Source organism: Geotrypetes seraphini, chromosome 1 (genome assembly GCF_902459505.1).
Source record: "Geotrypetes seraphini chromosome 1, aGeoSer1.1, whole genome shotgun sequence".
Classification (NCBI taxonomy): Eukaryota; Metazoa; Chordata; class Amphibia; order Gymnophiona; family Dermophiidae; genus Geotrypetes; species Geotrypetes seraphini.
In genome coordinates, this window is record NC_047084.1 from 283,535,734 (window position 1) to 283,556,483 (window position 20,750).

A 20,750-nucleotide genomic window follows, 5' to 3' on the forward strand; every position below is an offset into this window, starting at 1 on the left:
AGGCACATTATTGAGTTCATTGCCGAATGAAGTAAAAACTCATTAAATGACAAATTATATACTCAGTATGGGTGTTGAGAAAACGAGTATACAATAGGAAATTTATAGGCTTTATTCACTACTTTAGCTCCCAGATTTTATACAGTTTTTGCTGTTTTGATGAAGTCTAGACTTTCTGGTATCAATTCACCCCTGAAGTAGCCCCTTTGGTGAAATATAGTCATGTTATGGGTGTATGTAAAAAAATGAAAGAAATCCTTAAAGTTGATGACAACGAGTTGAGGGCAGCTGAGTACTGGTCAACCGACTTGCCAGTTTTGGATGCAGTTTAGACTATTGCAAAGTTTAGTGGTAAGACATGGTTGGAGGAGTATAATCGGGTGCTAGATTAAGTTTGGGATCCTATATACTTATCTGTCAAGAATGGTAGTTTATGATGTCATTTCATATCTGCCTATCCAGCAATTAAAGGTTCCAAATATTTTTTTCTTATGATAAATAATGCACTGGCTTTTTGAAACTCAGTTTGCTCAAAATAATAATTTTAAAAACAATCTGAGTTTAAAAAAAGAAGTCATAGTTTACTGTTGGATAAATGTCGTGAAAACTTTCTTTTACTTTTATTGAAAAATCAACATGCTTTTAGTCCTAGTGTCTGTGTAATAATAATAATAACAGTTTATATATCGCAATACCGTGAAGTTCTATACGGTTTACAAAAGATTAAGTAAGGTACAAATTGATTGAACTTAAAAGGAGAGGAAAAACATTTTTGATCTAGAAATTTTATATATGTCTAGGAGGAGGGCTGTTGCATGAATTGAGTATGTACAGATTCAGTAAAACCTTTCTGCCAGCTCTTCTTTAAAAAAGTGTACCATATACACATGTGCCAAACCACTAACCAGCTGGGGGTTGAGAGAGCAGTGGGAGAAGGAATGGGGAATAAGTTTGAAAGCATGAGGCATATAGACTAGGTTTTCATCTAATTTTCAAAAGTACACCAAAACTCACCTTTTCTACTTTGGGAAAATGGCTTTAAGTGTGTTGAAGTATATAAGAGGGCCTTACAAAGATTTATGTGTGGAACTGCTGAAAATACATAGGCATGGGAGAATCAGGGATTCTAAGCTGAAGCAAATAAAGAATAAATATACTTTAAAACTGAGAAATTTTTTTTTCTGATGTGGGTGATCAAGCTCCGGAAAAGTCTGTCTTGATGAGACATTTATTTGACTAGTTCTGGATTAGGGGTATGAATGTAGATGGAAAACATAATCACTAATAGATATCTGTATGAGAGTAAGACAGAGATATGTGTCGTGTTTCAAACTAAACATCTGCTTTTCTTTATTCCCTTAGATGAAGCAACAACAGACCAAGGTAAACTTTCTCATTTTCCATGTTTTGTTGGACAATAAATAGTTTAATTTAATGCCTGATTCATATTTGTAAAATGATTCACTGAGTTTTTGTGAAACTGTTCCTTCCAGACAAGACAGACCACCACATCATGCTTATTTATGGTCCACATAATGAGTTTTGTGTGTTCAGTTTAAAAAAAATTTCAGAGCTTTCTAGATTAAAACTTTTAGTATGTGCATGTAGTTTTCTACATACTGTTTGTCCTGCTGCTTGCCAGTTGTTTTCCTACTGAATAGAAGAGGATCCAGTTTGACCATATTTGCTGATCTCGAGGTTCTAGCCAGTTGGTACAATCCAGCAGCAATAATAACAGAAACTGTATTAGTGCTTTAAACACAAGCAGTAGAATCTTAAATAAGAACATAAGAATAGCCTTACTGGGTCAGACCAACAATTCATCAAACCTAGTAGCCCATTCTTACAGTGAGCAATCCAGGTCACTAGGACCTAGTCAAAACCCAAAGCATAGCAACATTCCATGCTACCGATCCAGGGCAAGCAGTGGCTTGCCTCATGTCTTTCTCAATAACAGATTATGGACTTTTCCTCCAGGAAATTGTCCAAACCCTTCTTAAAATCAGCTACGCTATCCGCTCTTACCACAACCTCTGGCAGTGATCTTAACAATGGGAAAGAGTATCTGGCAATATTTCTTGACGTATTAAGTTTTCGGAGGATAGGTGTAGTAGCCCGGAATCCTGAGAGGAGCTGTTTAAGTGTTGGCCAGATGAGCACAAGCAACTATCTTCAATATTCTACCATCTCTTGAGGAAGCTCTTATTAAAGCGAAACGGAGATGCTCCGTTGAGTGAAGCAATGTTGGGCATTTACTGAATAGTTATTCTATACAGCTACAAGCTGCCCTGGCTCCTAAATAAAGCTAAGTACTCTAGGCTTTATAAGTCTCTAAGCCTGCTTATCTAGGAATATTATTCCAGGTGCATTATTTGATATGTTGCTACATGTTTGGGCATACTACAATAAGCTAATATAAGTACTCAATTGAGAAAATAGTTAATTAAAAAAATTATTAGTAAGAAAAAAAGACATTTGAGACCAGTGATAGTTCAAAAGAGTCCATCTGTTGGGATTTGTTCCATTGCCAGTTGGATGTGAACACTTGAGGTCTCTCAGTCTTTATCACACTAGATATTTCACTACTCTCCTTCACTACATAGAAGATTTGAAAAGAATTTCCTTTTATATTCATCTCACTAGTAGGTTTTTTGGTCTTTCGACTTTATACTCTGAGGATTTTTTCATAATATGATCATAACATGTATTTCCAGCAATAACTCTTGCTGTTGCCTTTTGGGCTACTTGCAGGACCCTGATCAAATTCTTAGATACACTTAAGTAATAATGTGTTACAATAGTCAAAACAGGGCTCATCAAACTGAATTGTTATTCTGAAAATTTCCTCAGTCAAGTACTCCCTTAATCTACAGAGTTCTTAATTTGCTGAACACCTGGCTAATCACTTTCTGCGCATGATGTTTCATAAATAAATTCAAATCTATTATCGCACACAAATTATGGATCTTCTTCACAGTTGAGACTGAGGTGTCCATAATCGTGATCTCAGTTGGTATGTCATCAGAATAATATGAAGGCATCATCATTATTTGATTCATTACAATATTTACTACTACTATTAATTATTTCTATACTACCAGACGCACGCAGCGCTGCACAGTCACAAAGAATAAGAAAACAGTCCCTGCTCAAAAGAGCTTACAATCTAAACAGGCAAGACAGACAAACAGGATGTCATGGATACAGTTTATTTAATTTTAATCTGTTTCCTAGCATCCATTCATCAATAGCTCATAAGCACAAATTTAATACCCTAATGCTGGTTTCCATTGACTGTCCAACTGGTACTACAAATTGGATATCATCTGCATAGAGGCGATATTGAAGGTCCAAGCAGTTCACTACTAATATGCAAAGCCAAAATGGCTAAATATTAAATGGATTATGCTGGGTAGTTTATAGTTGGGTCAGTGCACTGTATCACGGAGAACCAGCATTTGAATTCACACTGTATTGGAAGATGCCCCCGAGGTTGCCCCTGACGAAGGATACGAAACGGGGCTCTGTAGGGCGATCAGCTGGCACCCCGTTAAAACCACAGCAGTCAGCAGATTAAGATAAGTTCCTGAATTTTGAGTATCTTTTGATTTATGGTAAAACTGACAAGATTAATTAACACAGGAACTTCTCCAATGTTAAATTAGATGTGATTTCAATTTTTGATCTTAAATTCTTCAGATTGATTTATCTAAGACACTAGGATATTTGGGCTGCAAGTCAAGTCTTTTGTAATAATAATATAGTCACATAGAAAAAAGAAAAACAAAAGAATAAAAATTTTTAATGTATATTAATTATAGTATTTATAGGAAGTTAGCCCACTGGGTGTGCAAGGTGATGTAAGTGGGTAACGTCTGCCGGGCACTTCTGTGCTACTGGTGGTGTTGAACCCAGGTGAACTCACTTAAAAAGTTGTTGTTAGCAAATTCCCACCTACTGATTGGCACCCTTTATAGTTACAATGAGCCTGATAGGCCTGTAACCCGTGTGGCGCTCGAAGAATAAGAGAGCAGGTCTTCATTCAGAGTTTCAAGATTTTTTTGACCTCTCTCGTTTAGAGTTAGGCTCTATCTTTTGTAAATATTAAAAAACATCACCAATAGGGGTACCACTGGGATCCTGCCTACTTTATGCTGGTAGTGTACTTGACCTATCACCCACTTTTGACTTAGTTAACCACCATCTTCTCAATCCTTGGTTTCCCTTGGTGTTTCAGGAACTGTATTTGACCAGCTTTCATCCTTTTTGCAACATTGCTCCTTTCATATGACACAATCATCATTGTCTTCATTTTTTGTGCTTTCCTGTGGCATTCCACAGGGTTCTGTGCTTCCCCTCTCTTATTTAAGTTCTGAGTCTTTTACCACTTCTCATTCAGGTCCACGGCATAAGTTCATATTCTTATGCTGATGATATTCTCCTTGTCTGCTACACTGACAGTGATTCTATCAATATTTAACCTTTACAATCCTGTCTTCATGACATTGTAATATAGCTTCAAGATCATTGCCTGGTATTGAATGCAGAAAAGAACCTGGTTTCATCTCCACCACCATCCCTTTCTCCATTTCTCTTTGATGAACATATCTCCCCTGTTACTTTATTCAGATATCTTGGTGTTTTCCTAGATTCAACACTGTTGTTTTCTCCACTGATTTTTAATATATTAAAAACTGACTTTTACTTCTCATACAAGCTCAGTCATCCAAAACTATTTTGACATGGACATTCTTATGATTTTATGCTTACATCAACTCTCACTACAATTGTATAATGTTATCTATGCAGGGATCACTAAAACCAATGTTTACAGACCCTTCAGAACATGGCTGCGAAGATTCTCTGCTACGCAAAACAGTGATTATGTCACTCTTTTTCTAAAATCTACATTAGAGTAAAATTTAAAATATGGACACTGATGCATATGTTTTTCATGAAGGCAGAAAATTATTTCTGTCATCTCTTATAATTCCATGCATTAAAGTTAGTGCTTGATACTGTAAAGCTATAGGATATAACCCCTAAGTTGAAGATAGATATAGACAAAACTAAGTTTCTTTGGCTAGGTCATCATGATCAGGCTAGATCAGATCTATTATCACACTTTGGCCAAAGTAATTACACATTTGATATGCAAACTAGAGTTTTGGACATTCAATTAGATAATTTATTGAGCTTGGAGCATCAAGTTAATCTGGTTAGTAAAAAATCATTTTTCATTTTAAGGAAAATACTGGTAGTTCAGAAATATTTTGATAAGTCAATTATTGCACTTGTGGTTCAGTCGCTTATTCTTTCCCAGATAGACTACTGTAATATTATTTATTTAGGATGTGATAAAAGATTGTTAGATTTTTTTAAAATCTTTATTCATTTTAAAAACCAACATCAAGTGTAACATATTGTCAAACAATTGTACAAAATAACCAGCACTTAATTCCATACATATCCCATCCCCCCACCCATCCTTTCATACAGTATAAAGATAATCAAGAGTAATACAAATGATTAAGACCAACTAATTACAATAAAATAATAATTTAAAGGCATATCCCCCTCCCCTCACCCCTCCTGGATGTGTATAATCAAAGGGATAAAGGATTGTTGAAAAGGTTTACAAACTGTGCAGAATTCTGCAGTGAGGGTAATTTTTCCCATCTCTAAATATGATAGAATTACACCATATTTCATTATTCCCACCCCCTCCCTTTTATGAAGCCGCATTAGGTTTTTTTATCACTGGTCATGGCGGTATTAGCTCCAACACTCAGGAATTCTATGAGCATCAAAGCTAATACCACTGCGGCCAGCAATAAAAAAGCCTAATGTGGCTTCATAAAAGGGGGGATAAATTAAGGGGGTGGGTAAATTACATTGGTTGCCAGTAAATGCAGAATTTATTTTAAGCTTTGTATTATGATTTTTAATATTCTATATGGCCAGGTGCCATATTATTTAGTGGAATTGATTTAATTAATAGCAGGAAGATTGGGTCATGTTGTATGGAAGCAATTCTATCTTCAGTTTCCCTCACCAAAGACAATTTAATCATTTGTTCAATGATATGCATCTTTTTTTTCAGGATCCTTTAATTTGGATTGATTTCCCTAGTTTAATAAGATCAATATATTGTTTTAAAAAAACTTTAAAAAATATTTAAAAAAATTTTTTTTATCTTGAAATGTATCTTCTACTATTAATGTTCTATTTGAACATTTGTCATTGCATTATGTTTAACTAGGTTTGTTCCCAGTAATACAGTAGAAATGTATTGTTATCTGCCATGAACTCGTAAGGGCTTTGGCAGAATATAAGTCAGAATGCAATCTCTAAATGACAAAGGGCAAAATGGGAATCAACAAGAAAATCTGCATTCTTTTTTTTTTATAAATTTTTTATTAACTTTTTCAAATAATACATCTTATACATAAATTACACATATTGATCAAAAATAAAGGAAATTGAATAACTTAATACAAATTTATACATAAAATAGAACATATACTAATAAACTAAAGTAAACATAAAATAAAACAAAAATACACACAAGAGCTGCAGAATATTTAATCAGAAACAGGAGTTTCATTTAACTATAATAGGTTTCTACAAAAATCATCTAGTTGGGCCCATTTCAGATTGAAATTAACAATGTTATTAAATTTGAAAGCTATAATTTCTTCATATTTCCTAATCGTACACAAGTGATCTATTTTTTGACTCCTACCTTATTTAATTTCCTTCTGTAATACTTGTACTTAGAAAAGTCTTTTACCACTTTCCGTTCATTGCTAAAAACATATTTCTTTGAATTGGCTTTCTCCAATGGTTAGTTAATTATTAAGTGAACCTTTATAAGTGTGTGGGGGAGGGGAGCTGGCTTTCAACACAGTGGTCCACAATTGAGTCTGAATGATTGTCCATTTTATCTTATTGACTGGAAATTACTGTCTTATCATATTAAGTTCTGTTTTACTATAACTTTCTATTTGTAATTTTTAATTTTGTTATCTGCTTTGCTTTGATTTGTTTTGATAACGATAGCAGTATACCAAGAAAAATAAATGATTAGTGTAGATGTGGAAACAGCTATACACCATCTTTCCTCTTAATAATGTGAGCACATGATACTGAATGCAGGCATCTTTTGGACCTCCCTATAACTTCACATATCCGAGGTTTATCGTTAAGTCGGCCGTCAATAGATCCAAAAAACCTGTGTCTAGCTAATCAGGTTTTGACTCTAAAATTTTGGCTTTCATTGGGAAGCAGATTTCTCAGAACTCTTTGCTTTGAAAATGAGCCCCAAAAGGTTCTTTATCACTAACTATTTGTCTGTCTGGTGGAACAAAATTCATAATTTCATTCAAATTCTCTTTTTGGAGAAAATAGGAATTTCATTTCTTTATGGCAACAAGAGAAAGATGTGAGCTCTGTATGATTTGTTTGACCAATGATGCACTGAAAACAGTGTTGAAGGTTTGCTGTGACCAGTGACTTCTGTATGGCATCAGGAAGGATGTATTGATAAAATATAACCTATCATGAGATGTGGTTGTTTGTATATTTTTTTTAGTCTATGTTAGTATATGTATGTTTTATTGAAAGGTGCTTAGTTTTATGCAGAGTACAAGTTTTTAAATAGACAGGATCTCTAAAGGAGAGGAATGGTTAGTAGATATCATAGATAGGTAGACTGAATAGTCGATATGATCTTTATCTGTCTTCATAATAACATAGTAACATAATGATAAAGATATGAACGGTCCATCCAGTCTGTCCATTAGTTATTCTTATTAAAAATACATGATTAAATTAACTTGTCTCTTCTTTGATATTTCTGGGCCATAGACTAAAGTCCACCTGATATTGTCCTAGGGTCCAACTATCCAGCCTATCCAACCATCCCGTTGTTTGCAGGATATCTACCATAATGTCTGGCCAGTAACGTCCTCATGTTCCAAGTTAGTGGAGTTCCCGTTGTTTGCAGGATATCTACCATAATGTCTGACCATTAACGTCCTCATGTTCCAAGTTAGTGAAGTTCCCATTGATGCCCTCCCCAGCCCATCCTTCACCAAATCACCATATATGGGACACAAACCATACAAATCTGTCCAATACCGGCCTTAGTTCTTTAATTTATACCATTTGTTTTCTAACTGGAGATCTTCCCATGCTTTCTTGAATTGCATCACCATCTTTCTCTCCAACACCTTACTCGGGAGGGCATTCCAGGCATCCAAGGTTCAAGGTTTATTAATATTTGATTTATCGCTAAATCTGTTTACAAAGCGATCCACCACCCTCTCCGTGAAAAAATATTTCTTTCTATATTTTTATATTTTATATCTCTCTATATTTTTGTTTGAATATAGCCCATTGCTATTATACTTAACCGCACAAGTGTTGACCTAGTGTTTCTTCAATAAAAATAAATAGTTTACCTATAATAATTGTTCTCAGATGTCAACAGAACAATGTGCAGCATTAATCATTTGCCTTCTGTACTGGGAATTTTTCTCTTCTCTTCTTGGTATAAAAATTATTGATTTTGACTAGCTGATCCACTGGTAAGTAGCAGGTTCTTTAAAGCAGTGAAAGCCAGCTGTACGTGCTCCAAGCTTTCTTCTGGAAAACTCTGGAAGCATTCTTAGATAACACATGATATGATCCACAGTGGTGATTCATTATTTATCTGGAATTTGACAATCACAGGAATCAGCAACTTTACTTTTAAGTGGTTATGAATTAGAGAGTTGCGCGGGGACAGAAATCAAACCCCTCCCAGCCCATCCCTGCTGGAATCAAACCCGTTCTCACTGGAATTGAATCTCTCCCTATCCATCCCCGGAAGTAATCTCTTTTGTTCCCACCCATCCCCATAAACTTCAGAAGTAGTTATTTCATTTAATTACACTACTGAATTAGAGGCTCTGGCAGAGACCCATTTATAAATAAACAAAGACACTTTTAAAAATTTGCAAATACTAATTGGGAAGAATACATATTTTGAAAATGGGTCTCTGCTGGAGCCTCTATTAGAGAGTTGCATGGGGACAGAAATCAAACCTCTCCTAACCTGCATCTACTGGAATCAAACCCATCCCCACTGGAATTGAATCCGTCCCTGTCTGTCCCTGCAAGTAATGTCATTTGTCCCCGCCCAGCCCCATAAATTTCAGAAGTAGTTATTTCATTTAATTACATTACTGAATTAGAGGCTCTGGTAGAGACCCATTTACAAATAAACAAAGACACTTTTTTAAATTTGGAAATATTAATTGGAAGAATACATATGGGTCAATGGGTCTCTGACAGAGCCTCTAATGTAAATATAAAATATAAATACTCCAGCTGATGAGGACCCTCAAGCTATGTCAGCTGACAACTTCCGCTGAAGGTGGACAACAATCCCTTTTACCAAGCTTGACAGGCAGTAGCAACATCCCTAAGCCACAGATGCTGGTACCTCAGTGGCTCAAGGATACTGCCAGTGACTGCTACACTTAGTAGAAGGGAGTTCTGGCTATCTTTAGAAGAGGTCCTCACTTGGCAGTGTTTTGGGATCCCCACGAGCTACAACAAGGATCAGCAAGTACTTCAACACTGGAGAAATAAAACCAGAAATTCATTTTCTTTTCTGTTGAGCACAGTACAAAGACATCTATTATATACATTTCCCAAAGCTAACCTATTTCAGTCAATAAATTCCTTTTTTAACCTTTTTTGTCTGGAGATTTATTTTTCCATCAAGTTGGTTCCAATTTCTCTTTATTTTCTGCTTTTCTCCTGTCTTCTACAAATTCTTCTTCAAGTGGTTGCTGTCCATCGGTCTTTTCTTATCTCTCCTTTCTTTTACATTCCCATACTACAACTGCCTCTGACATATTAACCTTTCCATTCAGCTCTTTCCTCCCTTTCACTCAAGTTTCACTCTCTTTTTTTCTTCTCTTCACTTTTCATCTACCTATCAAATTTCCATCTTCTTCTCTCATCCACTCTTCTCTTCCCTTCAGTCTACTCCCCATTACCTTATTTTCATCCACTATATTTACTGTCCTCTACTAATACATTTACCTGTCAACACCCTCCTCTTCCCCCCACCTCTCCTATATGGTGCCACCATACCCACTATGCCACATCTTTTCCTCCCTTCCCTCCATCACCATGTCCAACATTCCTCCCTCTTGCATCCATTTCCATCTGTCCCACTCTTCTCTCTCCATAACAAATAACATTTCTTTCTCCCTCCTTTCTACTATCATGTCCAACAATTTTCCATACTTTCTTCCTTTCTCCATGTGCACCATCTCTCTTTCCCTCCTGCTCCATGCACCCATGTCCAACCATTCTCCATTTTTCTTCTCTCCCCATCAACAGCATTTCTCTTACCCTCCCTTCCCACCCCCTCTAGTTCATGCAGCATCTTTCTTACCCTCCCTTCCCACCAGTCCGTGCAGTTCCAGTTAACTTTTCTAAAGCACACCATCAGCAGCGATTCCTGCACTCTGCTGGTGGCTGACCCGGGTCAGCTGCAGCATGTAGGAGGATGTGGTGCTGGAGGCAGGCGATGTTGAAGTGGTGCTGGAGGCAGACATGCTGGCCAGGTACACTCCCTTGTGAGCCCGCAAGGACCATCATCCATCCCCACTAGTCAGGGGGGGGGGGTTCCTGCTGACCCCCGTCCCCGTGCAGCTCTCTATTATGAATGTGTGCCAACACTGTTTTTTCCTTTACTAAATAAATATTCCTGTTTTACTTTCAATTATTATACAGGTGATTTTGACTCCGAAGACAGACGAGGTGAGATGTGCACCTCATTGTCATCTTCATTTCCCAATAACCTTGTAACAATGCAACTTTATCATGCTAACTTGATTCTCCTTTGCTGTTCAAATTAATTCTCCTTTGAGTGCAGCATGCAGGCTTTGTTTTGCTTGACTCAGCTTAACCTCAGTAAAAATTTCAATAGAAAATAATTAAAATATATTTAAACGAGCAAATTTCCATTAAATCATGGATTTTCTGGAAACCAATGCAAGCAAACATTTATTCAGCTGATTACTTGAATTAACCAGCCTAAATGATGTTGTAGCATTATATAGCAAAAGTATACTGGGCAGGTCCTTCAAGAAAAAATGCAGTCAAAGTAAAACCAGCAGAGTTGTTGGAAAGCTTAGGGACCTTTAAAAATCACCAAGCGTTTGTGGTGGAAACATTTTAAATTGCAATTGTTATCATTATAAAGGCACTATCCCTCTTTTTTTAGCCATTTTTATATGGCCTGACGTATAAATGTGGCTCTGGTCCTTTATGAATACTTACAAAAATGACTCAAGGTTGAAGCAATTACAGTTTTCAAATCCTGCATCATTCAGGTGGAGAGCCTGGTGACTCAACAGAGGCTTACAATCAGTCTGGGAGGGGGGCAGCTGGGCGACGGCCTGAAGATAAACCGAGACCCCCGTTTTTGGGGCAATTTTTAGGCCCAAAAATCTCGTTTGATATTCGAGTATACAGTTTACAGTATTTATCAATGATCTAGAAATAGGAATAACTAGTGAGAGAATTACATTTGCTGGTGAAACAAAGTTGTTGAAAGTTGTTAAATCGCAAGAGGATTGTGAAAAATTGCAAGAGGACCTTGTGAGACTGAAAGGCTGGGCATCAAAATGGCAGATGACATTTAATGTGAGCAAGTGCAAAGTGATGCATGTGGGAAAGAAGAACCTGAACTATATCTACATGATGGAGGATTCCACCTTCGGAATCACCACCCAGGAATAGGATTTAGGTGTGATCATTGAGGATATGTTTAAACCCTCAGTTAAGTGTGCAGCGATGGCAAAGAAACATAAGAATTGCTGCTGCTGGGTCAAACCAGTGTTCCATCCTGCCCAGCAGTACGCTCATGCGGTGGCCCTCAGGTCAAAGACCAGTTCTCTAAATGAGTCCAGCCTCACCTGCGTACGTTCCAGTTTAGCAGGAACTTGTCTAACTTTGGCTTGAAACCCTGGAGGTTTTCCCCTATTAAAGAGTCCAGAAGAGTGTTCCAGTTTTCCTTACGTTTGTTTGGAATCTATCTCCTTTCAACTTTAGAGAGTGCCCTCTCGTTCTCCCTACCTTTGAGAGGGTGAACAGTCTGTCTTTATCTACTAAGTCTATTCTCTTCAATATTTTGAACATTTCGATCAAGTCCCCTCTCAGTCCCCCCTTTTCAAGGGAGAAGAGGACCAGTTTCTCCAAACTCACTGTACGGCAACTCCTCCAGCCCCTTAACCATTTTAGTCGCTCTTCTCTGGACCCTTTCGAGTAGTACCTTGTCCTTCTTTGTGTATGGCGACAAGTGCTGGATGCAGTCCTCAGGTGAGGGTGCACAATGGCCCGGTACAGCGGCATGATAACCCTCTCCGATCTGTTTGTGATCACCTTCTTAATCATTCCTAGCATTCTGTTCGCCCTTTTCGCCGCTGCTGCACATTGTGCAGACGGCTTCATTGACTTGTCGATCAGAACTCCCAAGTCTCTTTCCTGGGAAGTCTCTCCAAGTACCACCCCGGACATCCTGTATTTGTGCATGAGATTTTAATTACCGACATGCATCACTTTACACTTATCTACATTGATGAACCTCATTTGCCATGTCGATGCCCATGTCTCAAGCTTGATTATGTCACGTTGCAGATCTTCACAATCCCTGTGCCTTCACTACTCTGAATAACTTCATATCGTCCTCAAATTTAATCACCTCACTCGTTGTTCCAATGTCCAGATCGTTTATAAAGATGTTGAAGAACACGGGTCCAAGCACCGAGCCCTGCGGCATCCCACTGGTGACCCTCTTCCAGTCCGAGTATTGTCCATTTACCCCTACTCTCTATTTCCTATGCTCCAGCCAGTTTTTAATCCACGTGAGTATTTCACTTTCTTTTTTCGATTCCATGACTTTGATTCCATGATTTCATCTCTTTTTTCGATTCCATGACTCTCAATTTTCCGAAGTAGTCGTTCACATGGAACCTTGTCAAACGCCTTCTGAAAATCCAGTATACAGTATCAACCGGGTCGCCATTGTCTATCAGCAATTTCGTCAGACAAGATCTGCCTTTGCTGAAACAGTGCTGGCTGGTCCTCATCAGACCGTGTCTGTCAAGGTGATCAATGATGTGGTCCTTTATCAGCGCCTCTACCATCTTTCCCGGTACTGAGGTCAGACTCACCGGTCTGTAGTTTCTCGGATCTTCCCTCTAACCCTTTTTGAAGATCAGTGTAACATTCGCCAACTTCCAGTCTTCCGGGATATTTCCCGATTTGATCGACAGGTTGGCTGTTAGTTGAAGCAGTTCAGCTATGGTCCCTTTCAGTGGTGACAGGTCTTAAGCGCGCGAGACAGATGCGCTCCGACAAACGAGCACCCCCCCCCATCGGAGCCCTTTAAAAGAAGGTTTTTCTTTGGCGCGATGAAGTCCTGCGCTGAATTGTCGGCGCTCATTTGTCTCACGCACTTAAGACTATGAACCCCTTTGCGTTCTTTGATGACCCTTGAATGGATGCCATTTTGTCCCGGGGATTTATCGCTCCTTAGCCTATCAATCTGCCTGTATACCTCTTCTAGACTGACCGTCAGCCCTGTCAGTTTCCCGTCTTCGTTTCCAGCATAGAGCCTGATGGGTTCTGGTATGTTGCAAAAAATGTGTTCAGTTTGTCGGCGATTTCGTTCTCTTCCTTTTTAAGGGGGAGTCCGGTGTTGCCTCTGACGCGGTGGGGGGTGGGCGGAGCGTACTCTCGCCACTTCCCTGAGCCTTCTGCTCCCTCCTGTCTCCTCCTTTACTTTCCTCGAGTTCTTTCACTCTCCCTGGCTACTTCAGCACGCTGCTCCTTTCTCCTCCTGTGCTCGGCACCAGCACCGCGTGTGCCGCATTGGCTCCTCCCCTTTTTAAGGGGGAGACCAGCGCTGCCTCTGACGCGGTGGGGGTGGGTGAAGCGTACTCTCGCCGCTTCCCCGAGCCTTCTGCTTTCTCCTGCCTCCTTCTCCTTTACTTTCCCTGAGTTCTTTCGCTCTCCCTGGCTACTTCAGCACGCTGCTCCTTTCTCCTCCTGTGCCCGGCACCAGCACAGCGTGTGCCATGTTGGCTCTTCCCCTTTTTAAGGGGGAGTCCGTCGCTGCCTCTGACGCAGTGGGGGTGAGCGAGCATACTCTCGCCGCTTCCCTGAGCCTTCTGCTCCCTCCTGCCTCCTTCTCCTTTACTTTCCCCGAGTTCTTTCGCTCTCCCTGGCTACCTCAGCACGCTGCTCCTTTCTCCTCCTGTGCTCGGCACCAGCACTGCTTAGATGGAACTTATACGTTGTGACTTAGGCGATCTAAAAACAGGTATAAGTGACCAGAATGTATCCAAAGTAACCAGATAGCCACTGCAGGGACAAAGTATGGCAGTATGACTCTATCTCGTGCTACCAAAGGTTCATTGATTACATTTTGTCCTCTAACCACCATATATATATATTCCCTCGGAGGCCAATCTTTTTTTCTCCAATGTTAATGTTAGGCTCTGCTATCTACTATTAATAAATTCAACCATATCTTAGAAACTAGAGCTGATGCGGTCTATCTAATGCAATTATCTGAATCAGCACCCCAAATAATCCCAGGAACAGGTAAAAAAAAAACCAAGGTCCCAAGAAAATTTTTTTTGTTGTTTTTGGCTTGTGTAATTTCCTAAAATAAAAGTCCATAAGCAATTATTATGATGGCTTGGGGAAATCAACTGCTTATTCCTAGGATAAGCAGCATAAAATCTGTTTTACTCCTTGGGATCTTAGCAGGTACTTGTGACCTAGGTTGGCCATTGTTAGAAACAGGATACTGGGCTTGATGGATCTTCAGTCTGTCCTAGTATGACAACTCTTATGTTCTAAAGCAGTGTCTCTCAAACTTTCTTGAGACGGGGCACACTAAAGGTAGTATCCATGGCTTGAGGCACCCAGAAGTGTGCAGACGTCGCCGTAATGACATCACACATATTTGTGATATCATCACGTCGACGTACATGCATGTGCAGAGGCCCGCCAGTAGGGGGTGCCTGCAGGGAAGAGGGCCGGAGAGAAGAAGAGGCACTAGCGCCAGCTGATTGCCTATAGCAGTGTTTCTCAACTACTTCAAGGAGATTAGAGTACCAAGAGAAGAAGTGTAGATGATAAAAAGAAGTGGTTCCAGGACAGAGCCCTGAGGTACACTGACTGACAGCAGGATGGCAGTGGAGGTGGATCCACCACAGCATATGCTAAAGGTGTAGTGGGAAAGATAAGAAGAAAACAAAGCGATAGCAGAGCTCTGAAATCCAAGTGAGGTCAGCGTATCGATGAGTAGGTAGTGATTTACCATGTCAAAAGCTGCGAATAGATCAAGAAGGGTGAGGACGGAGTAGAGGTCTTTTGGATTTGGCAAAGAGCAGGTCATTGGAGACTTGTAAGGGCAGTTTGTCTTTCTGGTAGCAGGGACTCCATATTCTCTTCTATATAAGCTGTGTGATTTGAAGGGCTTATTCCCCTTTCCTAAGCGGCCCAACTAAACTGAATTGCTTGATTCTTCCTCCTCCATTCCTGGTCACTGACAGAGCTCCAAACAAAATGGATCTTCAACTCACCTCCCTTTCCAGAGCTACAAGTGTCAGAGTTGTTCCTTAAAGTTAAAACAAATGCTTACCACACTCCTTGGAGATTATTACATGGAAATGTACATGATGTCATCTGGTGGCTATTCTGTTTCATTAAAAAATAAACTCCATGCTTTCTTCTTTTAGGAAAAGAAGTGCTCATAAGTTCCTCTCCTCTCCCTGCCTGAACTTCATCTTCCTCAGATGTAGTAGGGTGAAGCTCCTCTCCCAGTCTCTCTTTGGCTCTGTCACATATTTTTTCGTTAGCCAGGGGAACTGAGCATCATCCCTATCCCTCATTTCTGCTTATTCTCAGTCTAGCAAGGTGTTGCAGTTTATTCCCTTCTAGTGGTCAGACGAGCTTTTCCTTTTCTGCAGGCATTCTAAACCTGGACTATCTAGAATTGGGGATTAACTTGATATTATCACTACAGGATATAAGTTTAACCAGACTAAGTGATGTTTCAGTGTTTACATGTATATTTTATACAATTTGTAAATTAACCCAGAAATTGGTGCATCCAAACAGCAGATGTAAATATATGTGCATAAATTCCCTGGAGTAATTTTCACAGCAGGTTTACTTTTATTTTGACATGGTGATATGTCCCTCTTGATCTTGAGTCTAAATAATTCCAAACTGCAGGTGGTCAGTAATGTGTAACTGTTGTGGTTTTTATTCCTACAGATGAGACGCCCATCATAGCAGTAATTGTGGCTCTGTCCTCTCTACTTGTTATAGTATTTATTATTATTGTTCTCTACATGTTAAGGTAAGGAAGTAAACTTTTTGCATGCATGTCCTCCTAATCCCTATTGCTTCTCTGACATGATACATCTTTCAACAGATTTTATGTGACAGATGTGTAATTGAAAGTAGCATATGTAGGGAGTCAGACTATTTTTAAATCTTGAAGTGTTTTCTTCTATTGTATTTTTCTTTTTAGCCAGTTTTAATTAATTTAGATTAATTATTTTAAAGCTAGTTGAAAATTCTGGGAGTCCCAGGTTTTTGGGTTTCAAGATTTGGGCAATTGTCTAGAAATTGTTCCTGCAGTCAAATGGGATATCAGTTTAAATGAATGCAATGAAAAACTGAATTGTTTCTTTTTTGATTGTGAGGTGGTGGTTTTGTTTTGGTTGTTTTTTTTTTTTTTTTTTTTTTTTTTTGGGGGGGGTTGGCATTTTTTAAAACCATATCCATAACAAATCCCATCCTGAGAACTGTTTGATTTATTAATAGGCTAAGTTGTGGGAAGATATTGTTCCTAGATTACCTTTTCTATTTTTCTTTGTACTTTTTGTTACTACTCACTCTTTTAATGTAGGCTAGTATTATTGCATTTATTCTCACTGTTTTTCTTTTGTTGTTTCTTATGTTGGATTTACGATATGTAGTAGTTTTGCTATTTGTTATTGCCTTTGCAATCTAAAAATAAAATCTTTAGGAGGTGTGCTAACCAATTTTTATTTATTTATGTGTTCATTTTTATAGCCCGTCCTCCCCAGAAGCTCAGAACGGGTTACAGTAAAATAAAAGTTAGGTACTTATAACTTCCCTAACTGTCCCGAAGGCTCACAATCTAGCTAAAGTACCTGAGAAAACAGTTAGTAAATAGGAAAGATATAACAATTCAAATAATAAAAAATAAAAAGCATGCTAAATGCTAATGCGCCCATAGAATATAATGGATGCCTTAATCTTTAGCGCACCTTAATAAACAGCTTCCTAGATCAGTGGTTCCCAACCCTGTCCTGGAGGACCACCAGGCCAATCGGGTTTTCAGGCTAGCTCTAATGAATATACATGAGATAAATTTGCATATAGTGGAAGTGACAGGCATGCAAATCTGCTATCCTGAAAACCCGATTAGACTAGTGGACCTTCAGGACAGAGTTGGGAACCACTGTCCTAGATGGTTTACAAAATCCTGAGTAGTGTAGAATGGGTAAAAGTAAAAAGACTAGGTAAGGGACACTCAATGAAGTTACTTAGAAATATCTTTAAAACAAATAGGAGGAAATATTTTTTCACTCAACGAATAATTAAGCTCTGGAATTTGTTGCCAGAGAATGTATATCTGGTTAGCTTACCTGGGTTTAAAAAAAGAAAAGTTTTGCACAACTTCCTGGAGGAAAATTCCATAGTCTGCTATTAAGACAGACATTGGGGGAAGCCACTGCTTGCCCCTTGGATTGGTAGCATGGAATGTTGCTACTATTTAGGTTTCTGCTAGGTACTTGTGAACTGGATTGGCCACTATTAGAAACAAGATACTGGGCTGGATAGATCCCTAATCTGACTCAGTATTGACTATTCTTATGTTCTAATGGTAGAAACCATTTAATTTCTATTTTGTGTTTTATTCTATCCATTTTACCATCCTTCTCTCTTTACTTCTGTTCTCAGTTTATTTCAGTGTATTTGTCAGTGACTTTTTTTGAAAGTTAGTCATTTGATGAAAGGGTGCTCTAAAGTCTTGAGAGTTCTAATTTGAGTACTGCATTATTTCTCAGACATGTCAGAAACTGAGCTTGTTATCAGCTAGTACCTTCATTTTTGATTCCTGCTTTCAGTGCTGTTTTATTTTCACTACACACCTGTAGCCTCATAAGAGTATAAGAACATAAGAATTGCCATACTGAGACAGACCGAAGGTCCATCAAGTCCAATATCTTATTTCCAACAGTGGCCAACCCAGGTCACAGGTACCTGGCAAGATCCAAAGTAGTAAACAGATTTTATGCTGCTTATTCTAGGAATAATCAGTGGATTTTCCCCAAGCCATGTCAATAATGGCCTATGTTACACAGAGGAGACCTACAGAGACATTGTAGAAAAGTCCTACTTTCTGTCTGACAGCCTCTGTATAGCCTTGGAAGAGGGAGGTCTTAAAGGAGGGCATCACCCTGGTGAAGTTGGCGGCAATCCTGAAGTCAGGACCTGCCCACCAGGGGATGCAGTGTACTCTCGCACCGAGGATGTGTCTCCTGGGGCTTCTGCCCAGGAAGGAAGGTGTTAGGAAGGCCATTGTGGTGGGAGATTCAATAATTAGGCATGTAGATAGCTGGGTGACTGATGGATGTGAAGTTCGCTTGGTCATTTGCCTGCCTGGTGCAAAGGTGACGGACCTCACGTGTCACCTAGATAAGATTTTAGACAGTGCTGGGGAGGAGCCTGCTGTCTTGTTACATATGGGTACCAGTGACATAAGGAAATGTGATAGGGAGATTCTGGAAGCCAAATTTAGGCTCTTAGGTAGGAAGTTAAAATCCAGAACCTCCACGGTAGCATTTTCAGAAGTGCTCCTTGTACCATGTGCAGGACCCAAGAGAAAGGCAGAGCTCCAGAGTATCAATATGTGGATGAGTTGATAGTGAAGGGAAGAGAGTTTTAGATTTGTTAGGAACTGGGGAAAGGGGACCCTATTCCACAAAGATAGGCTCTATCTTAACCAGAGATGGAACTAGGCTCTTAGTGTCAACATTTAAAAAGGAGATAGAGTAGCTTTTAAACTAGAAACTTGGGGAAGTCCAACAGTCACTCAAAGAGCATGGTTTGGAATAAGCTATCTGTAAAAAATATCATCATAAATGGGAAGACGGAACAGCGAGATTGCAATGTAGGCCACATTAGACCATCCTCGATCTATGCCCACTGAATCTCCTGACGGCCATAAAGGATGCCTTCATCAAATCGATCCTACCTCTAATAAATTCCTCCCTGCAATCAGGAACAGTACTGCAAAGCTGGAAATTGGCAATCATCAGGCCTATCTAAAAAAACAGCAACCCTGGATCCGAATGAACCCACAACTACAGACTGATCTCCAGCTTTCACTTCATCTCCAAGATCCTTGAAAAGAATATTATTGAAACTCCAGGCCTTCATCAACAGACAGAGTGCCTTCTTCCCTTACCAGTCTGGTTCAGAAAATTCCATAGCACAGAAACAGTCTTAGTGGACATTATTAATGACTTCTGGAACATACTAGACAAAGAAAACGATGGGCTTTTGGCCTTCTAGAATTCAATGCCACCTTCGATACCATCAATCACCACTGCCTCCTTGCTAGACACTCAAATATTAAAATCAACAATCCAGCACTCCGGTGGTTCTTGTTATTCCTGAGCCATAGGACCCAAAGTGTCCTACTAAGATCTATTCTTGTGCATCCTAAACTGATAAAATATGGAATACCACAGGACACCCTCCTGTCCCTCCTGCTTTTCAACCTCTATATCAGACCAATGATAGGCATCGGCTTAAAATACCAAATAAAGATCCGTTCCTTTGTTGACGACTTACAACTGTACTTACCACTAGGCTTAAACAGAGGTGCTCAAATCTCAAAACTACACAAATATCTCTCTGAAATAGAAAGCTGGATGACCCAAAAGAAGCTGCAACTAAACATGGTGAAAACCGAGCTTCTCTGGATATGGAGAGGCGATTCTGAACTAGCCCGCCTGTCAGTCATTTGGGAATCCGCCATCCTGAAGTCCAAAGACAAAGTACGCAGCCTAGGTATGATCCTTGACAGCGACCTTTGCTCTTTGACCATATCTCCCAAGTAGTACCTGCCTCATTCTACTACCTCTGGCAGCTATGGAAAATCAGATGATACATCTCAGAACCAGACTTTTCTCAACTACTTTATGCCTTCGTCCTCTCCCGTGTGGGCTACTGCAACATGCTCCTAAATGGGCTCACTGCAATCCATTGACTACAATGAATACAAAATGCTGCCATCCGACTCCTAAAGAATCTTTATGAGACCTGATCACCCCAGCGCCATGCGCTACCCACTAGCTGCTGATCAACAAATGATGTATATTCAAAGGCCTAGTAATGGCCTACAAACTCTTCCATAACATGATAGTGGCCTATATGGCCTTCAAACTTCTGCTCTATGCCCTGAATTGAATGTTTCACTCACAAGAAGAAAACCGATTACCCGTCCTCCACATTGAGACCGTCCAGAAAAGATCTTATTCACACTACCCACCGCATCTCTGGAACAAACTATTTACCCAGATAAGATCATTAGAAGGTCTACTGAAGTTCAGGAAGGC

The 20,750-nt window shown here is 39.3% G+C and overlaps 1 protein-coding gene across 3 annotated transcripts in view; it reads left to right on the plus strand.

Moving 5' to 3' along the window:
• PTPRA (protein tyrosine phosphatase receptor type A) overlaps positions 1 to 20,750 on the plus strand; it is a 287,845-nt gene that overhangs the window by 99,911 nt on the left and 167,184 nt on the right. For 2 of the 3 annotated variants that reach the window (XM_033952928.1, XM_033952937.1), the window contains 3 exons: positions 1,363 to 1,383; positions 10,798 to 10,824; positions 16,363 to 16,447. In XM_033952928.1, the coding sequence (XP_033808819.1) occupies positions 1,363 to 1,383; positions 10,798 to 10,824; positions 16,363 to 16,447 (133 nt within the window). The remainder of the gene's footprint in view (positions 1 to 1,362; positions 1,384 to 10,797; positions 10,825 to 16,362; positions 16,448 to 20,750) is intronic. The other variant, XM_033952945.1, reaches the window with a different exon arrangement.